This window comes from Hipposideros armiger, unplaced genomic scaffold, assembly GCF_001890085.2.
Source record: "Hipposideros armiger isolate ML-2016 unplaced genomic scaffold, ASM189008v1 scaffold_231, whole genome shotgun sequence".
Taxonomy (NCBI): domain Eukaryota; kingdom Metazoa; phylum Chordata; class Mammalia; order Chiroptera; family Hipposideridae; genus Hipposideros; species Hipposideros armiger.
Window position 1 is genome coordinate 468,320 of NW_017731581.1, and position 20,639 is coordinate 488,958.

Below are 20,639 nucleotides of genomic sequence, written 5' to 3' on the forward strand. Positions count from 1 at the left end.
CACCGCCCCCCCAGGAGCCCTGTGAGGTCAGTGTCCGGGGCTGGGAGACAGCCCTGCTGTCGGCGCCCTGCCCAGCCCTGCCTGCTTTGCAGGCTGCTGCTGTGCTTCATGTGCTGCACCACGCTGCTGTCCATGTGGCTCTCCAACACGTCCACCACCGCCATGGTGATGCCCATCGTGGAGGCCGTGCTGCAGGAGCTGGTCAGCGCCGAGGAGGAGCAGCTCGTGGCCAGCAACGCCGGCATCGAAGAGGCTGAACCCATCAGTACAGTTTGCTGAAGTTCCTCTACCCTTTGCCCCTCTGCCCTCCTCTTGTGATACTGCCCAGCGGGGTACCTGCCCCCACCACCCTCACCTATGTCCCTCCCCTCTATCCGGGACCAGCCCTTGTTGCCTGAAGCTTTTCTGTGACGCCCCCCCCCCACTACCAGCTCTTCCTTCTTCCCCCACTTACAGCAGCCACTGCTGCTCCTTTCTCCCATACGCACAAGGCTCAGGGCCAGCCACCGTCCCACCATGCCTTCGGGGGAGGGGGCAGGGGTGGGGAGTCATCAGGCACCAGCCTCCAGCAGGAGCCTTCATGCCCTGTTTCCCCTCTGGGCCCTGAGCTCCTGAGTCCCTGAGCCCTGCCCTTGAGGGTCAGGTCCAGCCTCCATATCTCACTTCCTGCTTTCCTTTGCTACTGTAGGTCTTGATGTAAACAACAGCCAGCCTTCTCTGGAACTCATCTTTGTCAATGAAGAGTGAGTATGACGGCCCTCCTCCCAGGCAGCCTCTCTGGGTCCGTTCTCAGGTCAGGAAAGCTGGGACCTGAGCCCATAAAGAGCTCTTTCAGACCTACGGTCCACGCTCATATCTTGCCACACCACCACCTCCCCAAGCCCTGATTTCCTCTCCATACCCAGGAGCCACTTGCCAAGATCTTGAGGGCAACCCCTTAATCACAGGGCACTGGTGTGGTGAGGCAAGACAGAAAAAGACCACACTGACTCTGAGGGGTTTGCGGATTGGCTGTACATCTGCCAAGTAGAATTTTATCTAAATCAACATCCCTCTTGGGAGAATAATACATTTAATCTATCGATGGAAAAATACTCGCATACTAGATGTCACTAGAGACGCTTAGATAATGACAACGTGTTATAGAGATTACATATGGTCTTACTAGATCTGGTCTTGTTAGATACCGAAAAAAAAAAAAAACACACACACACAAAAAACTAGGTGACAGGTAGAGGATTAGAGGACAGTTGGTGAAGGAGCCATTTGATGATGAAAAGCAGCAGCTAGAAAAGGAGAAACAGTCTCTGACACTCATGTGAGTATAGATCCATTAACGGCTCATTTCTGTTGGCGATTCCATAGCAAAATGTGGTCTTCAAGGTATTCCTTGAATATGACACTTTAAAAGTTGGATTTGTACCAGAGCTGTTTTGCAATTTGCTCTTTTCATAGAAAATGGAGAACTCCCACTGAGTGAAATGGGCATATGTAATGGGACAGACATAGAAGGCTGCCATCAGGAAAGGGCTCTATTGTACTCCCACCACCGCCTTCCACCTCAGCATATTGGCGTTCCCTCCCGGACCCTGGATGATAGCTCAGGCAGATTCCACAGGTCTTCTGGTTGCTGTCAGATATGAGAATGCTCTCACTTTCAGACATTCAGCAGTCTAGTCCAGACCCACATCAAAACTTGAATCTCATCTAGAGCTTCTCCCCACCTCCTCCGGGCTCACACTCACCCTCCTTGAGCTCAGGTCTGCAGAGTAAAAGGTAAAGCGAGAAGGGGAGCGAGTTGACTCTTCTCTCACTCTTTCTCCACCTCGCTCTTCTCCTCTGTCCTCCCGCAACGCACTCTGCTGCCCTGACTTGTCCAGGGTGAGGGCAGAGGCTGGTAGATGCAGGAAAGACGAAGGGGCAAAAAGGGTCTTGGCTGGAGGTCTTGTAGATCGGGGCGCCCCCTTGCGGCTGCCTCTGCATAGCCCTGGGCCTGATGGAGGTGAGGCGGTCCTGGGACGACCTCTCTGCTCCTGCCCCATCCTTGGTTCTGTGCGCTGGTGGCTCACCCCCCACAGCCCCTTTGTGCCGGGATTGCCTCAGTCTCTGGGGCACCTTTTCAAGATGGCTGTAGCCCAGCTACCTTCCGTGTGCCCCACCCCTGACAAGACTCTTGAACACTGAAAGCACAGGCTGCTCCCAAGGCAGGGGGTCTTTCTCCTCACTCTGGCCTCTCTGGCAGGGCCCACTGGCCTTTGTTCTTTCCCAGACAAAAATATGTGTCCCCAAACTCCAGAGAAAAGGCTCACGTTGTCCCCAGAACTCTCTCAGCAGAGCGTGCTGCTGGAAGCCGGGGCTGCTGGCAGTGAGCGTGGCAGCCTTCTCTCTGGGCCAGCCCCGCCTCCCATGCTGTGTGAGGGGTTCCTTGCCTGCTGTCCTCACCCAGTTTGGGACGGAGGGAGGGGAAACATCACGACACTCTATTTGCAGGCTAACGACTCTCTCCAAAGAACACTTCCCTCTGAACCCCCATTGACTCCTTAGCCTTCCCTGATGTAGCCTGGAGAGGAGTGATGACCACAGGACCCCAAGCTCTGCATGTGGGTCCAACACCTCTCCCTGGTCTTCACCGTGGGTGAGCTCGCAGCACCCACTGTCCTCAGAGCTAAGACAAACCAGAAACTTCCACATAATCCTCAGTTTGCCAGGCATGCTGACAGTTCAATTCTCACCTTCCTTTCTACTCAAGGCAAAGGTGGGGTACTGACAGGTATGGGGGAGACTGAGCATGCGCAGTTGACTGCCACCACCCACCCCCCCACCAGGGGCAAGTGCTGACCAGAAACTCTCCTCCATGTTCTTGTTCTCACACGCCTTTCACCTTGTGGATGGAATCGGCCCTCCCTGCTCCTGTCACCTCAGAGAAGAAGCATGGCACATGCTTCTCTTAGATAATGACCTCCAGAGTCAGCCAGTGAGCACGGGTCCCAGGCCCAGGCGCTCCAGGAGGGCAGAGATGGGGCCTACCTGGCACCACCACTTAGCGCCCCACGGCTCTCAGGAAGCTAATGCCCTGTCTCTGCCTAGTTCCCTACGCTACGTGTAGGTAGTGATGCCTGCACCATGGACCTGTTATGAGGATACACAAGGCCGTAAGGACTAAGGTCCCTATTCGAGTACTCATCATCTAATAAGCATCCTTGTTAGCTATTATTCGGAGTGTCGGTTCTGCTTCAAAGGAAACGCTCTGTGTCCCCACCAATCCTGACAGCATCTCTGGAAGGTCCAGAAGACAAGAGGGAGGCTAGGCGTCTTGGAAAACTGGAGTCTAGAGAGGTCCCTTAAACCAGTCGCCGATGTGTGGGGGGCGCTCCCGTCTCATGCCACCTGGGCCACTGCTGACTTTCCCACTTCCTTCCCTTTGTTCCAGGACCTCAACTACAGACTCCACGTCTCTGATGCAGAACAAGGTATGGCGTTGGGTTTCTTCCTGTCCCTCAGGGTAACTCAGGGACAGAGATACCTGTCAGCTTGTCCTAGAGCCCCGTGGCCTCCGCTGAGAGCTGAGAGGTGGTCGCCAGGCCTGGACAGGCTCCTGGCGGGGGTCGTGTAGCCCCAAACCCCAGCCCTGAGCACTGGGCGAAGCCACCCAAGGTCCAGGCTGACCTTTTCCACGGAAACCCAATACTCAGTCATCCAGTTTGTCAAGGGCCTCAGATTCATCCTTAGGATTTTTTTTCTGGGGGACATTTCATTTACACAAATCTTATTACAAAAAGGGACACATTGACCTGCACACTGCTTCTTGGCCTCCCCCTCCCCCAAAGCTGGTTTTCACATCTCTTCTTACTTCAGTTCAAACTGTGGGCTTTGTTGTGGTGCAATTTTTTTTTTCATTTTGCGTTAAAGAAAAATGAAGGATTGATTCTTCACTAGCTGATGAAGCTCCAGAAAGCTGAGCTCTCCTATGAAGACACAGCCATATTCTGCCCACTTTCAAAAGCCTCTTCACATGGGGTGCTTGACACCACCAGGCTGGACGGGACCCTGTGAGGTGGAGGCAGGCACGGCTGGGGCGGCTGCCCTCGGCATGCCCTCCCTGGCTCCTGGTTGCCAGTTCTCACAGTGCTGAGGCACAGGGCGCCCCTGGGATGGTGAGGGGTACTGCTCAAGGCCAGCCCCACACCCTCTTCCTGACCGCGTGATGGTCTTTGTCCCCACAGAACCTGAATGGCGTGTCCACAGGCACCAGCCCCGTCAAACCAGCAAAGCACCAGAGCAAGAAGCAGCCCCCACCCCAGGTAATGAAATTGGACGCCCTGACCCTGTTTCCTACATGAAATGCCTTGAGCTTCCCCAGGGAATCTGGTCTGGAAGCTGTGAGGGCGTCAGGCTAGTGAGCTGTCTCCAGGCCCTCTTTACCCCCAAGCAGAGCTGGCCTGCGTGTGCCATGGGGGTGAAACGCCTAACTCTCTCTGTAGACTCGGCAAGTCATTCTGCCGTCTGAGCCCCAGTTCCTTCAAGTATAAAAGCGGAGGAGGGGTCTAGATCGGAGGTGTTCAAACTATGCCCCAAAGGTGCTCCAGGGACACTGCAAATATCTGATCTGAAGATCCTGAGATTTTTAAGGCAGCTGCTTGTCTGTGAGGATGGGGTGTTCCTGCCACTACACCCCTGAAACAAACAGCAGACGTAAAATAGATGTGGAAGCTGGTGTAAAACTGCAGCTGTCTCTTACCACCCTTGACTCAAAAGTTTTCTGTTCATCAAAATGATCTCAATTACTTCCCAACCACCATCGTCATACATGTCACCGTTTATTAAACACTTACTATGGACCAAGGTGGCCCCTTCCCCAGGGCTGTCCTATGGTCTGGCCTACTGACATCTGCACTGACTGCTCATAGGCTCATGAAGATACCCTGAGGGATGGCCAGGCCTGCAGGGGCCACAGGGAACTTGCTTCTTTATTTACATTTGAGACCAGAGCTCAGGAACCGCTGACCCTGACCTTGGGCCATCATCTGGACCAAGCAGGGTCTGCGAGGACCACAGCCAGGCTGAGTCTTATATACAAGGAGGTGGAAGAAACACCAATAGGCAAAAAAGGAGAAATGAGTGAAGAAGGAAGGGAGGAGAGAGTAATATCCTTCAACCCTCCACCCAAGGAAAGCTGGATTGCTTCTGTAATCCAAGGCTTATTTTCTTTAGTCATCTCTCAATCGGGACTGTCATTCTAACTCCACATCGAGCCACTATCTTCTATTTGTTATTCAGGCACAAGGTGGAGAGCAACCACTCTTACTGGAATTCAAGTACAAGACAGAACATGCTGTTCATAGCAACATAAACAAAAATCATAATAGCTTACCATTCATTAAATGCCAGGGAGTAGTCTAAGTGTTATATATGTACACTCATATATATTATTTCGTCTACTCTACACAACAATGTGGCAGAGAAAATAGGATTTTCCCCATTTTACAGAAGACAGTGCAATTCAGAGGGGCTGCCCGAGTTGGGAAATGGTAGAACTGGCATTGGGATTTCTCTCTCTGACACCCAAGCTCAAAGCCTTTCCATTGGCATCACGCTGCCCGTTTTTCACGCTTTATGTGCCGGACAACCCGAGCTGGGTTGGAGAGACCCACTGGTTTTCCTCTGGTAGGAAAAGCCACCAGTCCTGACCCCCGGCGCCAAGAACCAGGGAGTGAACAGGAAGTACAAGTCTCAGCACGACCAAATGATCTGCAAGTGCCTCTCTCTGAGCATATCGTACGCGGCTACCATCGGGGGCCTGACCACCATCATTGGCACCTCCACCAGCCTCATCTTCTTGGAACACTTCAATAAGTAAGTAATTCGCTCGGTCAACACATACTTACTAAACCACCCAATACGTGTCGGGCACAGGACTGAATGCTAAGGATACAGCAGAAAGTGGGACTAGGACAATTGGGTCATTACACTTGAATGTGATGTATCAGGCAGGATTCTGCTGGGAGAGCCCCCCTGGGGGTCAAGGTCAGTCAAAGAGGCGATGAGGGAAGTGGGCTTGAAGTATGAGTGGGAGTTAACTAGATGCAGGGAGATTTTCCAGACAAAGTGTGTCCGAAGGCCCAGAGCCAGAGGGCAGAGCACATAAGAGAAAAATGAGAGAGGGCACAAGGGGGCCCGGGAGGTGGGCAAGACATCACGAAGGGCCTCTCAGGCCCTCTAAGGAACTGGTAGGTACTTCATCCCAAGGCCACTGAGGAACCTTTGAGCAATTTTAGGCAGCAAGGGAGATGATCAGATTTACAGTGTGGAAAACTCATTTTGGAGTTTGGAAATGTGGACTGGATTGGAGAAAGCAGGCAGCAGGAAGACAATGTAAGGCACTACTGCAGGTGCCGAGAGAGAGCTGGTGGTGGCGTGGAGAGCAGCGGCAGTGGGGAGGAGAAATGGTCCGGCTGGAGAGATACTCAGAGGTACCCTTGACAGGCCTTGGGAAGACTAGAAAGAGCCCGAAAGAGGGAAAGGCCAAGTCTAATTGTCAGGCTGTGGCTTCTGCAGCTGGGGGAACAGAGGTGCCCTTGAACTACATGAGGGAACAATGAGAAAACGGTGACATAGAGATTGCGATGTCCAGTTAAGAAACACAGAGCTGAACCTCAAGAGTAATTGTAGGCAAAAGGCATAGATTTGGATAGATTTTGGCATAGATCAGCAGTGGCCTGCAGGGCTGTCTTCATCGACATGCAATGGGTGCAGACACCCCAGGCCACCAAGCTCAGAAGGGCTCCATGCTTGCCTTAATGCTCGGCTGTCACCAACCTGAAATTCTTAATGTGTTTGAACAAGGGGCTCCACATTTGCACTGGGCTCCACAAATGAGATGGTAGTCGGTTCTGGTGATATGCATGTAAACTGAAGCCATAAGCGTGAAGGAGATTACTCAGGGAGAACATACAGAGGAAGGAGAGCAGGCACATACATGGTAAGCTCAAGCGTTTCCAGTGACTACAAAAGAGAATAAAATGGCAAAGAGAAAAATCTGGTGTCATTCTACCCAAGGGATTCAAGGAGGAAGGAGTGGTCCATAGTGTTTCAAGTTGCTTGAATGATCGAGCAAAATAAGGACATAACTGTATACATTCGATTTGGTGACATGGAGGCTACAGGTGACCTTGGCCAGAGCCGTTTGGTCAAGTGATGAGAAAGACGTCAAATTTCAGTGAGCTGAGGAGTAAGATGGAGGTGAGGAAATGAAGAGATGATGGTGAAGGGAGGAGAGATATGGGATGGTAATAAAGGGAGATAATAGAGAGAGAGTAAAGTAGAAGGTTTTAAGATGGAAGCCATTTAGATGCTGATAGGGCCGATACACATGAGGGGATACAGTAAGTCCCCGACTTACGAACACTCGAGTTGCGAACTTTCACAGATACGAACGGACCTTGCATTACAAACAAATTGTGGAAGTAGCTCACGTGTCTGCTGGACGTTGTCACAGTTGTGCTGCTGGGTGCTTACTGTACAGTGTGATAGTGTACAGTAGTACAGTGCTCAATCGGAGCCCAGGATGTCCGGAAGCAAGAGAAAAGCAGTGGTGATGTGGAGGGGACTGCCAGGAAGCGCGAAGCAATAACCATGGAAACAAAAGTGAAAATAATTGAGAGATTGGACCGAGGCGAAAAGATGGTAGACGTCGCTTGTCCTTATAACATGAATCGTTCAACCATTGGCTTTACATTGTATATTTGCGTCAAAGGTATAAGACTCATTTTGTTGGACTTACGAACGAGTCTGACTTACAAACATTCTCCCAGAACGGAACTCGTTCGTAAGTCGGGGACTTACTGTAATTAAAGATTTGGGAGAGAGGAGATAACTGATAGTGGTGTCACTGAGGAAATAAGAAGGGATGGGATCCAGAGCAGAGTGAGGAAATCAACCATGGACATTTTAGTGGGAAAGAGAAAAAGGAAGGAAAAAGGGAGGAAGGGGCGAGGGTGGAGGGAGGACCAATGGAAGTTTAAGACCCAATTCCCCAGGGTCTGAGCTTCATGGACTCAGACAAGCCCAAGGGTAAAGAAACACAGGCATTGTCTATAGTCATGGCTTACACAGGGTCCATCCTCGCTCCCCAGGAAAGCCCGCTGGGCTGGGGGGGGGGGCTGCAGCCCTGCTCGATGCTGAATGAGGACCCCTAGCACCCTAAGGCAGCAGATAAAAGATCTGGAGGGTCCAAGCCTTGGTTCTCAGATGCGCACAGTTAACACCTGGGACTTTCAGGAGGCTCTAGATTGCGAAATTTTCTAGAAGTCATGCCCTGTGTCCCCCAATCAAAGGCCACATTCCTTCAGTGACTTTATAAACAGTACACCAGGTTGCCCTTTCATTCCCTGTTGTCTTGAAAACCAGATGAGTAAACTTATCAGAATCTTTACGGAAATTAAGAGCAAACAGCTCCTGAGTGATTCTCCTGCGTGCAAAGCATATACACTTCCGTGAGATCAATTCTGGTTGCTTAGATGATTTTTTTTTTTTTAGCTTGCTTAATAATTCCTGGCTGGGCTCTGTCAAATAAATGAGTAGTACTACATAATGTTTTACCATATTGTGATTATCTCTATGTTAGCTCTATGTCTCCTTAAGGAGCATTTCGCTTATGAAGCCCAAAATGCCCCCATGGAAATCTACCTTTTCAACCCCTGACCTGGTTCTTCCCCCTACAGCCAGTATCCAGCCGCAGAGGTGGTCAACTTCGGCACCTGGTTCCTCTTCAGCTTCCCCATCTCCCTCATCATGCTGGTGGTCAGCTGGTTTTGGATGCACTGGCTGTTCCTGGGCTGCAAGTGAGTCCCAGGGCCCTGCCAGCAAGGCACAGGCTCTATGTCCAGCCAAGGTCACAGCACAAGCCCTGGAGGGCGCCACTTTGGGGGGCCCCTGGGAGAATACAGTGGACCGGACGGAGAGTCGGGCATCGTCTGTCCCAGAGGCTGTGAACACACATGAGCTCTGCACTTCACTCTAAGCTCTGCAATGAAATGTTCTTAATTCCAACCAACTAGTTAGGAACCGTCCGATTGATAAAGTCTGAACTGAAGAGAGTGCTTCATGTAGTTTCTTTGCTGTCAGAGCACATAGAGTAATGTCAACTAACTTCTTGCAATGTTATTTCTAACATTAATCTTCTTAGCAAACCTTTTCTTCACAACCAGTAATCTACTCCAGATTGGATCAGCTTCAAGCACATAAAGGGAAGATATATATGAAGTTTTGCTTATCAGTCCATGGAACCCGAAGCCTCCATTGGTCAAGGAATATTCTCTGAGCTGACTTATTATTTTTATTATTATTATTACTCAGAGACTGTTGTCAATCAATGAGGGCTGAATATTTCTATACCTCCAGTATTGCAAATAGAAAACCAACACATATTTTCACCCCACACAAGCCTTGCCTCTAGACAAACACAGATAACACACACCATGTGTGTGTGTGTGTGCAACAAATATATAAACATCTACACACCTATGCCACATCAGTCTCAATTATGTAAAAGACAAGTATGTAGAAACAACCCCCCCATAAATACACCTGCACAAGTCCACAAGACATAGCTTCACACTGATATACCACATGCATGACCCAAAAACCTTGGGGAGAAGGCTGATGAGAGGCTGTGCAACTTGGCAAATAAAAATTGTATGACAGGAGGGGTTCAGGAGGCAGGGCGTTCAGTGGAGAGGGGAAAAGTCATCAGAGCTCTTAAGCCAGTAGTTTAGTATTTGCTGAAGACTTGATCTCTCGGCCTCAACAGTGTGTTTCCTTTATTCTTTGGCTCCTTCTCCCTTCTCAGTTTTAAAGAGACCTGCTCTCTGAGCAAGAAGAATAAGACCAAAAGGGAGGAGTTGTCCGAAAAGAGGATCCGAGAGGAATATGAAAAGCTGGGAGCCATTAGGTAAGAATCAGCCATTCGCCCTCTCTCCTTCTCCAAGAGAGAAGGCGAGCGCAGGCGCAGCCTTGTTCTTCACGGTCCCTTGAGCTGGGGGAATTGCCCACAACCGTGAGCCTAGGCTTTAGAGATGCTACTTCATGCCAGAGTCCGGCCCCCCGATTCCAGGTGGCCACCCTTCTCCATTTTGTGCTATTTCTCCAGTTAAGGACAGCTGGCATATACAAATTTTGGGTAAAAGGATTCAGGTTTAAGCTGTATTCTTTTAAAATTTATAAAACGAATATATGTTTATTGTAGAGCACTTAGAAAATGGAGGAAAATCTTCAGTAAAAATTGACTTGTATTTCTAGCACCCCAGTGTTAACTGTTAACATGTACTGTTTCTTCCATGCCTTTCTGGTGCAAAATTATGTGGGTTTTTGGGTTTTTTTTGGTAAAATTCAATCCACACTGAACACAGTTTCATATCTTGCCTTTTTTCACTTAGCATTAGATTGGCATTATGTTCCCAGGTCATTAACTCTACTGTAGCAGCCTGATTATTAGATGTGTCTCATTTTAACATATGCTGAATCACATTCAATGTCATGGGCTATCACTGGATATGCAGGTTGTTTCCATTTCTTTTAATATTTAATTTTTTAATAGGTAATGCTTCTGTCTGCATTTCTGGTTATTTGCTTAGATGAAAGGAATGACCAAATTTAAGGCTCCTGAGATAGCTCATCAAATTGCAAGAAAGCTGTAGTAATTTCTACTCCCGCCAGCACTGTTCCAGGGGCCCGTTTCACAGCATTCTCCTTGCAGGCTGTATTATAAATTACTTTATAAATGTGTGATGTTGGGTTCTTTCTCTCTTCCCACCTACATTTCTCTAGTAAACATGGCTAACATTTTCTGGCATTGTCTTGGCCCTGTTCCCGCTTCACTGCCAGCTGCTTGGAGTGTTGCAGCAGTAACTGTGTTTTATGCCTCCAATATTGAAGCTCTGAAACCAGGAACGTCCCGAAGCAAGTGACAAAGCGAACAGAAACGTCCCAGTTCCTGGAGCAGGTCTTTCTGTTTTCTTTTATAGCTACCCTGAAATGGTGACTGGATTTTTCTTCATCCTGATGACCGTGCTCTGGTTCACCCGGGAGCCTGGCTTTGTTCCCGGCTGGGATTCTTTCTTCGAAAAGTAAGTGATACTGTTTTCTCCTTAAGAACAACCCCCTCACGTAAACTCTTCTGGCGCTTTCCAATGGCATCCCCTCCTTGACTCTCAGGGACAGACATGAAGCCAGAGAAACACTTCGTTCCCGTCAGAGTCCCCTCTTTTTAGAGAAGCTGCAGTGTGCAGTCAGGAAGAAAACAGTCAGGAAGAGTCCAAGTTGGGGTGGGATCCGGGGTGCCCCTTGTCCAGCTGTGTGACCTCAGCCGCGTTACTTAGGCTCCTGGAACCTCAGCTATCTCATAGATTGTTGAGACTTGACAGAGCCAATGTCCATAACGTAAAATACCAACTGTGAAGAGACTGCGGCCAAGGGGTGGCGGAGGGCTGTGGGGGGAGAGGCCAACATGGGCTCCTACCCCTGCTTCTTCCCCTGCGGGTCACGGCCACGGCCCGCCAGCTCACCCAGCACAGCTTCTCGTTTGAGAAAAGACACACATGGAGGTGTGAGCCTTGCAGGAAAGAGGGTTTGTGCTTTTCTATTCTTTCTCTGAGCAACTCCTCATCGCTCCTTCTAGGACTCGCCCCAATCCATAGGCCCATAAATTGACAGTAGGTCATCTGCCCTAGCCAGGCCCCATCTCCAGACAATAACCACTGCCCATTAAATCTACCGCTGGACAGCATGGCAAAACTGGCAAGAAGGAAGGTTGGCGCTCCCTCTAGACTAAAAGGAGGCCTTGCATTCAGATTATCCCGAGCCATCGCACTCCCCGGGGCTCCCTAACCCTTCTCTTCCAGCCTGCTTGTCTCTTTGCTAGGAAAGGCTACCGCACTGACGCCACGGTCTCCGTCTTCCTGGGCTTCCTCCTCTTCCTGATTCCAGCGAAGAAGCCTTGCTTTGGGAAAAAGAAGGATGGTGAGAGGACTTCAAGGGGAGAAGTTGGGGCTGGCTCCAGGCAAATAATACCCAAGTCAGAATTTTCAGAAGGAGCCCAACCAAGGCTCAAAACAGCAGAGAGGCCTCCCCGAATCAGCCGGTTCCTCAGCTCGGCCCCCATCTCCGCACATCACGATGGCTCACCTGGCCCTACTTCCCCGTCTACTTGTGATCCAGGGGAGGACAAGGAGCCCTCACTGGGGATGGAGCCCATCATCACGTGGAAGGACTTCCAGAAGACCATGCCCTGGGAGATTGTCATTCTGGTGGGAGGAGGCTACGCCCTGGCTTCTGGCAGCAAGGTAACCCTTCAAGTCTGTTCCCGTCGGGCCAAACATCTTTCAAGCCGCTTTACCAAACAGAGTCATTACGGTTCTGGGTGGGAAGAGTCAAAGGAGCTGAGGGAGAGGTGCGTGTTCACCCAAGTCACTGGGAAGGGCAGCAGTACAGCCAGGAGCAGCTAACCCGTCCCCCCTGAACTTCTCAGGGAACAGTCACAGGTCAGCTGGGCCACCAAGCAGGGCACGTGGGCATTCACACCTCCTTCACAGGCCCACATTGCCACAGGTAAAAGGTTTATTAGATCTGTAGCCATCTTTTTCTACGGATTTGAGAGCGGTGATAGGAGCGGTGCCTATAAAGGCCCAGAGATGCCCCAAATGACACACAGCCAATTGTCCCTCAGTCAGTCCATGTGCATATACTGAGCCCTTTGGGAGAATCTATGCTCAAGCTGATGGAAATGGTCCCTGATTTCCTGATTGGGAGGATCTGGGATGAGCTCTTTTGAAGGGAGCTGGGGGGAAATAGCGGAATTTCATGAAATACCAACCCTTCCTGCAATAGAAAATGATCCTAAGAATGAACCAGGTTAAGGTTCACTCTCTCTCTCCCTCCATTCTTGGACACATTAAGCCATTCTAACCTGGGCTCAGTTTTGACCACCCATTCATTGTGGGCCAACACCATCTGCATTGTTAACAATGTCACAGAGACCGACACTTGGAAGGAGCCTTGGAGGACAGAGTCCCATCTTCTACCCAGTGTGAGATTTTCCTCCATGACACACCCCTGGCTTGAACACCTCAAGTGACAGAACAGTCCCTGAGCAGGGGACAAAGAATAGTTGTTCTCTACTTTCAGCTCAGGTCTTTCTTCTGTATGTCTTCCACTGACAGCCGGAGCCGGCTCTAGTCTCTGGAAAACTCTCCTAGGTAATAATTACTGACATAATAAAAACAGTTATTAATCCCCTTGGATCATGTTTTTTCCAATGAAAACTCCTTAGTGTCTGTAACCATTCCTCATAGAAGTAGTGCCCCTTACCAGGCTAGTTCTCTCGTCAGGACTCACTAGTTTGCCCTTGGCCTTTTTCAAACATGGTCCAGAGGCAGTCAGAGTAAAGCAGTTATATTACCCAAGCTCCATCTCTCATGTCTGATCCAAGCATCATCCGGTATTTTTACAGAAGCTTTTATAAGGCTTCACTGACACTCACGTCAACACTGATGCTGCAACTGCAGTCGTTCTTTTCATTGTCAGCCACTATTAAGCCTCACGTCCTTCAACCAACCTTGTATACATGCTGTCAATATTTCCAATTCCCAGTTCAGGATATCACATTTAACTTTATTGAATTTCAGTTGTCAGTTTTGGCCTCTAAGCCTAGCTTGGCAAGATCTTTTACTTTTTAACCAAAATTATGCACATAGGACAGACAGTATAGTTGACATTGCTGTCAAACCCTGACTCTACTAATTTTAATTATATAATTCAGGTACCATGTATGTGATTCCTACTGAGTTTGAAATAATTTCAATCTTGACAGTATTGAGGAAAAGCAAAATATTTTCATGCCAAGAGTTGAAGAAATTAAGACTTCCTTTGTTGTATGTTTTCCTAACTTTGCAGTCTAATTTATCAGTTTATCTCAAATTATAGTATGAAACAGTTCTGGGGAAAAAATAGTTACCATTAAATTACTTCACTTTACTTACAAGTGCTATTTGGATAACATGATAAGTAAGACTCCATTTCTTGATAAAATGTAGTGTTTCCACTCAGGTAACTGCTGTCCCTTCTGTCTGTGTCTGGTGAGCGAGGTTTACTGGGTTACAAGAGATAACAATTACAGAGTTCCCATAGGCCTCAAGGCTCTGTACCAACCATTAAATAATGCTATCCCCACATACTGGATTTGCAACTCTCAGCCAGTTGAGAAAAAACAGGAAGTGCTCCAAGGTAACAATGGCTACAAACAGAGAAAATTCTGAAGGCCCTTGGTCATCAGTGTCTATGAGCTTGCCATGAGGTGGCCAGGGTGCTGTGGAGATGAGGTGAGCTTTTTGATGAACTTGGAGGAGAAAAAGTAGCCACTGCCAATGTCTTTAATAGTAAAACATGAGTAGGACTTACAGCTTGAGGAATCATAAAATGTCTCACCTTGCCTTCTGCCCGGCTCCCCATTTCTGTACTGCATTTGCAGTCGCTGGGTTAAGTAGAAAAATCAGAGCATGTCAACCATAGATGGGGCGGGGGGGGGGGGGATTTCATATGCAACCTGGGGTTTTTAGTACAAAAACTAAATGGTGACCTTAATTTGGGAGGAGTGGGGGGCAGGGGCAAGCCCTCCCCATTGGCAGATGAACGGCTTCCAAACGAATGAATTATTTCAAGTGGGAATATTCATTTACTGGAGTGGATATGTATAAATGGTGCTAGCGGAGAAGGTTCAAGAGTGGCAGTATGCCTCGTATCCTGTGCTTCAGAAAGCACTGGCAGATCAAAGAGCTTGATGTCAGCCACGATGGGACTTGAACCTACAAGGGGCTGCGTTCTAGCTGGCTATGTTTACAGGACAGTGAGCAGGCACCTTCCCACTGTGTGGAGATAGACTGGGAATCCCTCTCTCCCTTATTACTCATATGAAATGTCTATGTCCAGCCCCGCCCACTGAAAAACACAGGAAAGGTTACTATCCAAAGATGTTTTGTTCCCTTTCTCAGGTGATAGGAGAATTAGATGTCAAAGGCAGAATTAAGGATTGCACTTGGCAGCCTGTTGATCAGATGCGTAGGTTAAGAGTGTCAGAGGCTGGAGGAAGAGTAATGAGATTGCAGTTGAAGAGCTGATCGCCCCAAAGATCTTCAACCCCTGCCGAAGCCATCATGGCCTCACTGCCAAGTCCTACAAAGGACATGGCAGTTAGGGTGGCTGGCTCTCCATTCCCCGTGACAGCGACTGACCAGGAAACCCTAAGACCAAACGTTGTGCTATCATAAAAAAAATAATTTTCTGGGCTAGAAAAATGATCTAATCACAAAAATCAAGACTGCTGCTGGGTCCAGTCTTCCTGGAAATAGGGAGGCAAATTAAAGGACTCCTGGTGGTTCCTCCCAGCCCCCCAACATCCCCGACCTCCTGGAATCTAAGTTCCAGTGGGAATGTGTTTTTCCGGCTTTCTTCTCACTGTATCCCGGTGTCGGCCTGCAGAGCTCTGGCCTCTCCACGTGGATTGGGCACCAGATGCTGTCCCTGAGCAGCCTCCCTCCGTGGGCTATCACCCTGCTGGCATGCATCCTGGTGTCTATTGTCACCGAGTTTGTGAGCAACCCAGCCACCATCACCATCTTCCTGCCCATCCTGTGCAGCCTGGTGAGTACAGCAGGGTTCCCAGATGTCCAGATGGGCTGCCCCGGGGGCCTGCAGTGACAGGCCTGAGCCAGGGAGCTGCTTCTGTGGCTATACCCTCTCCTCTGGTCATTTTCACTGATTGGTATTCAAACCATAGTTTGAAAAAAAATTAAGTTTTTCAAGTACAATGGGTAGTAGATGAAAATAAACCATAGCAAGGGTTCTAGAAACCCTTTTCCGAAAGGCTAGGATTTGTTTAGGGGCGACCCTAAATGGAAACAAAAATGAAATAACCGTAAAACCCTAGGATTCTAATTCCCCACCATCCACCTTTCTCTCCTGAGATAAAACCTAATAGCAGGGGCCAGAGAAGTAACTACAGACAATGGAGGCAAAATGCTCCCAGAAGTACACTCGGCCGCCAAGGGCCAAGACCACCGCCTGAACTGCCATCGCCTCCACCCAATTTCAATGTCCAGAAGGTTCTGAGAATGCGGAGCAAGGCCAGCCTCATTCCATGACCTCAGAACAATTTGTTGTTAATAGGACAGACCTTAGCCTGGCTCAGCAGCCCCTAAGGTACTGCACCAGACACCGTGCTGCATCTGTCCTTCCTGAGATGGAACCTGTGGCGTTAGGCTCCTCCCCGTTCCCAAGGAAACAATATCCTCCTGCTTTCTAACCCTGAATGCCCCAGCCAATCGCTTTGCTTATTCAGTTGCCTCCATCCGGCCCCTCCTTTCCCTCACCTCATTAGTGTGTCGTGGGCGTGGGTGTACACTTAGTTATAACAGCCACCCTGAGGGCCGGCACATGGGTTCAAATCCACGGAAAGCAAGTATCTCACCTTGAGAAAAGCCCCTTAGTTCTGTACCCCGCGGGTGAGGGACCTCTATTTCAACCAAAGCAGCTTATTCATGAGACTTGTGCTTGAAGAAAGACTTTCTCAGGTACAGTAGAAAATTTAAAAACCGCTTCCTTAGACCAGCACCAAGATACGAAGCATCCCTCCAAGGAGTAACTCGGGGCCCATTTCCACGGAGAGTGAGCAGCATGTGCGCGTTTGGCCTGGCCAGCACTGCGTGTTTGGTGGTTTCAGGAGCTCTGGCACAGGGGGTCAGGCCAAGGCCAGCCAATAGGAAGCCACCATTTAAAGCACGTTGGTGACAACGTTGCACACGGGAAATGCAAGCCTAACTCCGGCGCTCCTGTTTCTGTGGGTTTTCTCTCGTTCTAGTCGGAATCGCTGCACATTAATCCACTCTACACCCTCATCCCGGTCACCATGTGCATCTCCTTTGCAGTGATGCTGCCTGTGGGCAACCCCCCCAACGCTATCGTCTTCAGCTACGGGCACTGCCAGATCAAAGACATGGTGAGTTCCGGGTGTCCTCTCCCTGCTGGGCCAGCTGCCGGGACAGGGGTGACTCGCTCCACAGCCTTCCCCTGAAGCTGGCTATTTTGGAGCTGGTGTCCTTGGGCTGTTGGCACCCGGTCTGGTGTGGTAGAGAGAGTGGTACTAGTGAAAACGTTTGGGGTTGGTCCGTAAGGACCAAGAACAGTAATAATGGGCTTCTGCAACCCCTATCGGGGATCAGGGAGAAGGTGGGGACATGGACAGAGGAAGCTGCAACAGGCACAGCCGTGGGCCAGTTGCAGAAGGCATGAGCTTGCAGTCTCGTTTCTTCATTGAACCAGTGGGGATATTCATTCAAAAAGCTGCTAGTTTGTTCCTAGAAGGTGAAGTATGAGACACTATCTGAACCTAAAGTAAAAGGTATTGTGAGAGAACAGGATCCTTCTGTTGGACCCTTCCCCCAAGCAAGAAACTCTGAAGCAACAATGGCAAAATGAAGCATCCACAGCTCATTTCTTAGCTTTCGGCTGGGCTCACCAAAGATGGCCGTGAGGAGACATTTTGCTGCTGATTGTCACGCGGGGCATCCCCGCCTTGCATGCCTCCATCTATACTCACAGCTACGCTTCTTAATACCCAGGGTTGATGGGGATGAGGGAAGGATGAGAACAACTAATACAAATTACTGGGGCCCGACTGTCTGAAACAGGGTCCATTCACCCTTGCTGAGGGTCTCAAAATGTTTTCGCTCAAGTCCAAACTCATTCTCAGCAGCCCTGTAAGGTTCGCATGGAGGAAAGGAAGAGAGAGCTTCCAGCTGGTGGCAGATAGTCAGATTCAAATTGCACACCTGAGTCATCTGTAATTCTTCAGGGAGGGAGGACATGGCCACCCCTCCCTGCCATCTTACTGAACCACCTCAGTCTCTCCTACTGAGCTCTGCCCCAATTCTCCTGTCCCCTAACTCCTGCTGTGCGCCCCACCATTCTACCCTGAAATCAAATGACCAGAGGCAGTCATTTTCAAAGGTGCCAGATGACAAGAAGTGAGCCAGGCCTGGTTCTAGTCCCAGCCTGGGCACTGACTCGAGACTCGTTTCCTTACCTGCTAAATTAGGAGGTTCAGACAAGATGCTCTACCTGGTCCCTTTCAGCTGCAATCCACCTCAAACTAGCCCCTGCAGAACCTGCCCCTCACCTGCTAGGAAACAAGGGTGGTTTTCCATGTGAAAGGCCCGAGGGCCAGGATGACTAATACATCCAGGGCAGGGCGTGGGCCAGAAAGCAGGGAAGGGACTCGTCTAGTCACTTACTTGGAACAATTTCCTAGCCTTCATTTTTCCTTTGCAACTTTCCCAGCTTAATGCCAGTGAGTGGACTTGCGGCGGCCACACGCTGTGTGCTTGGTTACGCCCCGGCAGGACGCCAGCTACCCTTACTGTACATTTTTCCATCTGGCCCTGGCTCTGCCATCCGTCACCCCCCTCCCGTGTCAGTGCCATGGCAGAAATGGAAGGGTCAGGCTCACTGAGGTGACATCCCCTCAGAAGAAAGAAGCAAAGCTAGCATGCCTGTGTCACCTTCCCATGGAAGGGGCTAAGCAGAGGCAGCCCACCTATTTCGCCAGGTGAACCCAAGATACAGTTTCCATGGGCTACTCCTTGGGGGGGGGGGGAAAGGTAACAGGGACCGGCGAGTGGCTCGGTTGGTTAAGAGGTCGCTCAAGAGTGTGAGCACTGAGCAACAGGGTCGCCAGTTCGATTCCCGGCCCGAGCAGAGCTGCCGCTGAGCTGCCAACAGGTGACAGGATGGCTCAGCTAAAAAATAATAATAAAAATAAAGAAGAAATGGTAACAGTGGCAAAGGCTTCATAGAATACAGCCCCTCCTACGAGTCCCCATAAGTGTCAGCACATTAAAGGCTCTGGGCAGTTCTGCCTTAAAGAGATGGGGTAATTTGGTTTAAGGCATTTCCCTGCCATGTAGCTGCAGGACCCTTTTTTGTGTAACTCTTTAACGTTCAAATCTCTGGTGTTCGGAGTACACACCTTCTAGGCCTCCCCTTGACATTGAGAATGCTCTAAGGACAGAGGGTTTTAATGGCACTCTCCCAGCCCAAGCCCTCCCCGCCTTTCCCCATCCTTCCATAATCCTGTCCCACCTTACGAGGCAACACTAAAGCACCCAGGCAGCGACTGAAACAAATCAGGGCCCAGCGGATGGGCTGTGATCACATCAGGGCGGGGGGGGGGGGGGAGGCATCAATGGGGAGCACCCAGGATCTGGGCTGCGGCCCATGCGGAGTGACCGGGGTGTGCTGGTTTGTGTCCTGCAGGTGAAAGCTGGCCTAGGGGTCAATATCATTGGCCTGGTGATAGTGATGGTGGCCATCAATACATGGGGAGTGAGCCTCTTCCACCTGGACACTTTCCCAGCCTGGGCTAAGGTCAGTAACATCACCGATCAGGCCTAACACAGGTGGGCAAACGGCCCAGCCAGAGGAGCTGCCAGCACCCAGCAGAACCTGACCAACAGGCCAAGGAAACCACCAGGAGCCACAACCCCCACCGGAAGATTCTGCCATCTACCACCTCCAGGGAGGTGCAGGCGGCCTCCAACCACCACACACACGAGCTCGGACGCCAGTGTCTTCTTCTCTGCCCTCCCTCCTTAGCACCACAGCTCCAGAAAACCTCCCCCCTTCTCACCTCCTTGTATCCAGCCTCTCCAGTCCTTTCTGACAGGAAGAGAAGCAAGCCTGTCTTAGCTGCCCCTCAAGAGGCTAAGCCTCACAGACTTACCAGCCTTGCTAGGTTTGATGTCATCCTTATTTTTTTAATCCCTTTTTAGGGGATAAAGGAGAAGTCCAAATCATCTCATCCCAAGTGACAGCAAAACCAGTGACATCTCCTCTTTTGGAGGAAAAATCTCACCCAGAACTTGAGATCATAACATTATTAGCTCCTTTCTCTTAAGTGTTTCTATCCTAAGTTCTCTCCACAAAAAGGCAATTCTTTGTGGTAGTCAGTAATCTTTTATCACTACCCTGATTCCCTTTTAAGCATCTCTCTTCCGTCGCTTCTCTCTGCCTTGGCACCACACTCCTGTAAAGAAAGAGTGTTCCCCTTTCGAAAAAAGCTGATGCTGTTCTCTGTCAAGGGAAAAGGAAGTGGAGAAAGAAGACACGTGGTGATTAGCCATCTCTCTCTCCACTCATCACAAACCATCAATTCCATCGTGTTGGTTAAGTGCTAAGAGAGAGAAAATATTTTCCTACCTGTCTCATGAAGGAGGCGAAAACTATAAGACCACAGCACTATGAATGATATTTGACTGGCTTTCTTCTGGATGCAATAAGTAGTCTGCTCCCGAGAAGACGCATACAGGAAAGTCCAAATGCATCAGTCACTCGCTACAAGTAGATGAGCTCCTTGAGGGGAGAGGAGGTGTCTTATGTCTCTTCAAGTCCCCAGCAACTTATACAATATAGTCAACTGTAACTGCTCAATAAATGTTTTCCTTGAGAAAAATTGCTTTGGAAATCAAAGCCGCCTTCTTCCTCCTGAAAACCATGCCATTTTCTCCATGACAGATGTCCCTGCTTATGCTAAAAGG

The 20,639-nt window shown here is 49.7% G+C and overlaps 1 protein-coding gene across 1 annotated transcript in view; it reads left to right on the top strand.

The window, feature by feature from the left end:
- Positions 1-20,557, top strand: part of SLC13A4 (solute carrier family 13 member 4) — a 37,813-nt gene extending 17,256 nt beyond the window's left edge. Inside the window, exons 4-16 of the mRNA XM_019654809.1 lie at positions 93-265; positions 689-743; positions 3,431-3,470; positions 4,224-4,301; positions 5,669-5,853; positions 8,721-8,840; positions 9,848-9,949; positions 11,022-11,123; positions 11,918-12,015; positions 12,214-12,338; positions 15,529-15,690; positions 16,907-17,044; positions 19,360-20,557. Coding sequence (XP_019510354.1) covers positions 93-265; positions 689-743; positions 3,431-3,470; positions 4,224-4,301; positions 5,669-5,853; positions 8,721-8,840; positions 9,848-9,949; positions 11,022-11,123; positions 11,918-12,015; positions 12,214-12,338; positions 15,529-15,690; positions 16,907-17,044; positions 19,360-19,497 — 1,516 coding nt within the window. The 3' untranslated portion in view covers positions 19,498-20,557. The remainder of the gene's footprint in view (positions 1-92; positions 266-688; positions 744-3,430; positions 3,471-4,223; positions 4,302-5,668; positions 5,854-8,720; positions 8,841-9,847; positions 9,950-11,021; positions 11,124-11,917; positions 12,016-12,213; positions 12,339-15,528; positions 15,691-16,906; positions 17,045-19,359) is intronic.
- The last annotated feature ends 82 nt before the right edge of the window (positions 20,558-20,639 follow it).